The sequence below is a fragment of the Oryzias latipes genome, chromosome 14 (genome assembly GCF_002234675.1).
Source record: "Oryzias latipes chromosome 14, ASM223467v1".
In the NCBI taxonomy this organism is placed as follows: Eukaryota; Metazoa; Chordata; class Actinopteri; order Beloniformes; family Adrianichthyidae; genus Oryzias; species Oryzias latipes.
Window position 1 is genome coordinate 15,765,072 of NC_019872.2, and position 4,503 is coordinate 15,769,574.

The 4,503-nt window shown below is 37.4% G+C and overlaps 1 protein-coding gene across 2 annotated transcripts in view; it reads right to left on the reverse strand.

Moving 5' to 3' along the window:
* The window catches only part of atp1b2 (ATPase Na+/K+ transporting subunit beta 2), a 7,934-nt gene continuing 3,431 nt past the window's right edge, over positions 1-4,503 (reverse strand). The window contains exons 3-8 of one of the 2 annotated variants that reach the window (XM_004076521.4): positions 4,441-4,503; positions 4,067-4,272; positions 3,818-3,877; positions 3,589-3,615; positions 3,296-3,391; positions 1-3,187 (exon numbers count right to left, since the gene is read on the reverse strand). The exon at positions 4,441-4,503 is cut by the window's right edge and continues 45 nt beyond it. In XM_004076521.4, coding sequence (XP_004076569.1) covers positions 3,020-3,187; positions 3,296-3,391; positions 3,589-3,615; positions 3,818-3,877; positions 4,067-4,272; positions 4,441-4,503 — 620 coding nt within the window. In that variant the 3' untranslated portion in view covers positions 1-3,019. The remainder of the gene's footprint in view (positions 3,188-3,295; positions 3,392-3,588; positions 3,616-3,817; positions 3,878-4,066; positions 4,273-4,440) is intronic. The other variant, XM_011483591.2, reaches the window with a different exon arrangement.

The following is a 4,503-nucleotide window of genomic DNA, read 5'->3' on the forward strand; positions in this document are numbered from 1 at the left end:
TAATGTTTGAGTTCCCTTAAATTATATTTATTAATTTCTATATCTTGGTTAACAATAAACATGAGCAAAAATATACATAGAGTTGCAGCAGAAAAATAAATCAATATTTGCAACATTTTTACCTGCTTGAGGGGTTTTTGAACAGATTTGGTACATTTCATTCTTTAACAACCCTTTCCCCATATTTGTAAGCAACAGTGCAGTCTGGAAGATATGCGCAGGCAAAGGCATTCAGCTTTGTTGCATTTCTTTCCTAGTCAAGACCGGACCAGGAGGCTCTCTTTCCCGTTTCCTGTTTTAAAAGACTTTCAGGGATCTAGCAATAAATATGATGCTTATTAGAGACATATTTTATGTGCAGAAGAGATTTGAATTATTACCAAAAGATAAAACAAAAGTGTATTTTTGCTTAGTTAAGTGCACTAAATAGAGAAAAAACTTTTGGGACAAGTTTTAAACCAAGCTTATACCCCTCAAGACAACAAAAATATTCTTTCATAAACACGCTTTTTTTCTCTGTTGCTCTTGATGACACTCATTGCTAGAGTTTCATTCAAGCCTCTCTATTCATTAGTCATACATTCACACAGGAAAGAAATATATTGCTCTTTTGGGACATCCTAAACTATCACAGAAAAAATAGTAAATAAAAGGAGTTTAAGAAGAAAAAAAAACATCCAGTGACAATAACCCTGTCTGTCCACCAGGAGGCACTGATTTGTTGTAGAGTTTCATGCTCCATATGTGCGTGATATCCAACAACTTCAGGGTTTTTAAGCCCTCCAACTGGGATTCTAAGGTAGAACCAGCAACTGAGGATGTTTCAGTGCACCAAAAATAAATACAACTTAAGATGCCGTAAAGATCTTTGGTTAAAAGTGGCCAATCCTCGAGCACACGCAAAGATTTAAAAATAAACATCCAGTTTGGTAAATAAAGCAAGTGTTGCTGAATCTGATTACGACTGGAGGTTTGAGTTTACTGGAAAATCATGTCAGAGAATTCAAGCTGGCGTTTGACACGTGGAAGAGGGGCGATAAAGTAGGGTAAAGAAGTTCAGCATGCCTGCTCTGGATTAGTTGACCAGATTAAAAGATTACAGAGAAATTAAGTAAGTGTTGTAGGGAGGGGAAGTTTCTGTGAACTTGTATGTGTAGTCTCAAAAAGCTTAAAATAAATAAATAGAATTAAAAGCCAGTTAAAGCACATCCTTAACTCTGAATGATACAGTTAATCACATTAGATCTACTCGTCGTCATTTTAAATAAAGTTTGGAGGATAACAAATTCCTCTTTTGACTTCTGAGACAAAGCACATCATATAAACGTCAAGATAGACGCTTATATGAAGATCAGCTGCTCCATCTTTGTTGAGACAACATGGTAGAATCCCCATTCGGTTGATTTAATTATGATTATGAATGTGGTATTCTGCAAAATTATCCAGCAAAAATGTAGATGTTTTTTTTACAATAAGTAAAAATAAAAACAGCAGAATAAAAGAAGCAAGACCAATGAGAAAACAGACAAAAAGAAAATACTGAATATGTGTGTAATTCTGAAAGAAGTCGTTGTCTTTCCATAAGCCTACAAATTCACTCTTAGTCAATCAGACACAAACTATACCTTCCAAAGTCTCAAAAATATACTGCAGATGATGACTATGACAACTAATGGGAAAAAATTCCGACTTTCTACTGCTTCCTCCTCCAAAATATTAAAGAGAATAAAACAAATCATCTTCATAAAAGAAGAAAAAATGCACACTTTCATTGCAAAACAATTTAAAAAAAAATTTGAACAAATAACTATAGATAATAAGAAAAGGAAAAGGAGTTTTAATATTTTCATTTTAAATTATTGAAATTGAGATAATGTAACAATTTGTTGTGGTTTATTTGAGGACTTAGGTGTCCGTCATCATATGGTTATGCATTAATCCAGGAAGTGACTACAATTTTGACCTTTTAAAATCAATTAAAAATATATATATTAGGCTAGACTCCTAACATGTCTGGCACATGACTGAAGAGTGCAATTTTTGTTTTGAAATGACTAATCTGACCACTTATGTTGTCATAAACGTATTACCTGTCTGGTTCCTGTCTCCACTCAGAGTAGCAGTGTAAATATGACGCGATCCAAAACGATTACTAATTCATATGAGCCTTCTGATGAATGGGCGCAAGCATTCATAATGTATGCCAATTAATGAATATTGCACATTGCATGCAACTTCCCGACCTACAGTATGAGAGCAAAGTGTGAGTTGCAACATTTTCACAAAAATACACGCATCCATCCTCTGACCTCTGCAGACTACTTCACCCTTATTTATCTTGGATTGTTGGATCCTTTTTTTTCCCCAAACAAGCAAACGCTCAGCATTAAAGCTGACAGTGTGCTCCTTCCTGGTGGTCAGTCACTCAACACAACTGTCACTGAGGATAAAGGTGCAGTGCAGAAACCTCCTGCTCTCTTAGCACGCCAGGAGCGATACACACATGCAAATGATGTAATCTCTGCATCCACCCATTCATCCATTCTTGAGGATAAAAGCAAGTCTGTGCATTATTCCTTTCAAGTGCAATGATAGACATTCTGATATAACTTTATAAATACTGTAGATATACACACTGGAAATGTGTTTGTGTATATAGGGGGATGCTCTGTAAAGAGGGGCAGCAGGTGGAGAGCTGAAATACTGTGATGATGTTGCTGGTCTTTGCAAAACGCACCCAAATGTCTCCTAGGTTATCATGCAGTATAAATACCTCAAACTAATTTACAGAAAAAAAAATTGCCCGAATGCTCACAGACAGGAGAAAGAGACAGGATTAGCACCCTTTTTTTTTCTCGCCTCCTCATGCCACACAACTGGAAACAATTGCTGCCCTACCAAAAAGAAAGATTGTGTAGGGGTTGTAAACAAATCCAAAAAAGGGTGTGAATGCTGCAATCTTTTTTCTGTGAATGTGCAGAGTTGCAGAAAATGAAGAAAAGTAGGTTCCAGGGTTAACCTAGTTAATAGTGTTGATCCTCAACTTGAAAGAAACCCGGCCCGCAAACTTGTCTCTGTCTCCTCCGAGAGGAATGTTGTTAGCGTTGATCTTGCACTCAATGTTGACTTCTTGATTGACAGTGATGTTAAGGAACTTGACGGCAACCAAAGGCTGAGAATAGTTCACCTGAAACAGCAAGGACATGTTTTATCATCAAATGTCACAAATCTGAGCTGTCATTTATGCAACTAAAAGCACGTTTTGAGTGCATAAGGATGTAAAATACAGTCCTACCTGAGCTTTCTTTCCATAGTATGGGTAGTACATGAGGTTAAAAGTGCCATTTGGTGGAAAATAAACCAGCTCTCCGAGTTTGTCAGAGTCATCTCTCTGAAAAGGGGAAAGCACTCTATCAGATAATCTGCTTACGCGTGATTCAGACATGTACTCCATCCACACAAGTAGCTCTCTTACTTAAAATTAACCTAACATGTATAAATATCCCATACTAAAACACGTTTCACCACTTCTACGCAGATAGAAAGAGTATCTTTACTCTAAAAATGTATGTCATGCCCTGCTCTTACCCATGTATCTTTGCCCACTTTGTATCTCTGAGAGATGGCAAAGTAATGGAAAACAGTTACATATGGATGACAAACACAGTTGGTACAAATGGAAATGAATCATAAAAAATTATAGAATGGATAAAAAAGGTAGAAAAAGACGGACTACACATGAGAATGATGTGCACAAACTACAAACGGGCTGGAATCCAAGTTCAGGCCTTTATTATGAAAGACAAAAAGGGATTACCTTAGCAGCACAGGTGACTGATGGAGTCTGTCCATCCTTCCCTGGCAACATCCCTATCACCTGGTGAGAGAAAAACACCATTTTTTATTTTTATTTTTATGGACTGAGATGCATCACAAGTAAGTAAACAGCAACTCTGCTGATTTTCTCTTTACAGGGGCCTTTTCCTCAATTCTAGCCAGGCTTCATTATTTCAGTCTCTCAATGTCTCCTAGCAACACCATCTTTTTCCCTCTTTTTCCATCATACCCGATTCATCTTGATGATGATGCATGGTTGGCCCTCTCGGTAACCATAGTAACGGTCGTTGAGTCCAGAGCACTCCTCAAGAATGGTGCGGTTGAACTGACAGGAGCGCTTTGGGTTGTTCTTAACATCACCGCTGTCTTCCTGCTGGAAGTACTGGTCTGGGGTGCATTCATGGTTTTTTTGGGCCTGGAGGGTGTCATTATAGGCTGCAGGGGAGATATATATATATATTTGTATATTTCCCGTTTTTAAAGTCTTATGACTCAACACCTTTAAGACAACCTCCTACTCAACCTCAGTAAATAAACAATCTGCTTTTATGTAAAAGCTGTAAATACATAAGCTGTAAATCAATAGACCCAAGTCCAACTTACGTGCCAGGAACTTGTCCAGTGCCTGAGCATACATGTCCCAGCTCTCAGTGTTCTGGATGTTGT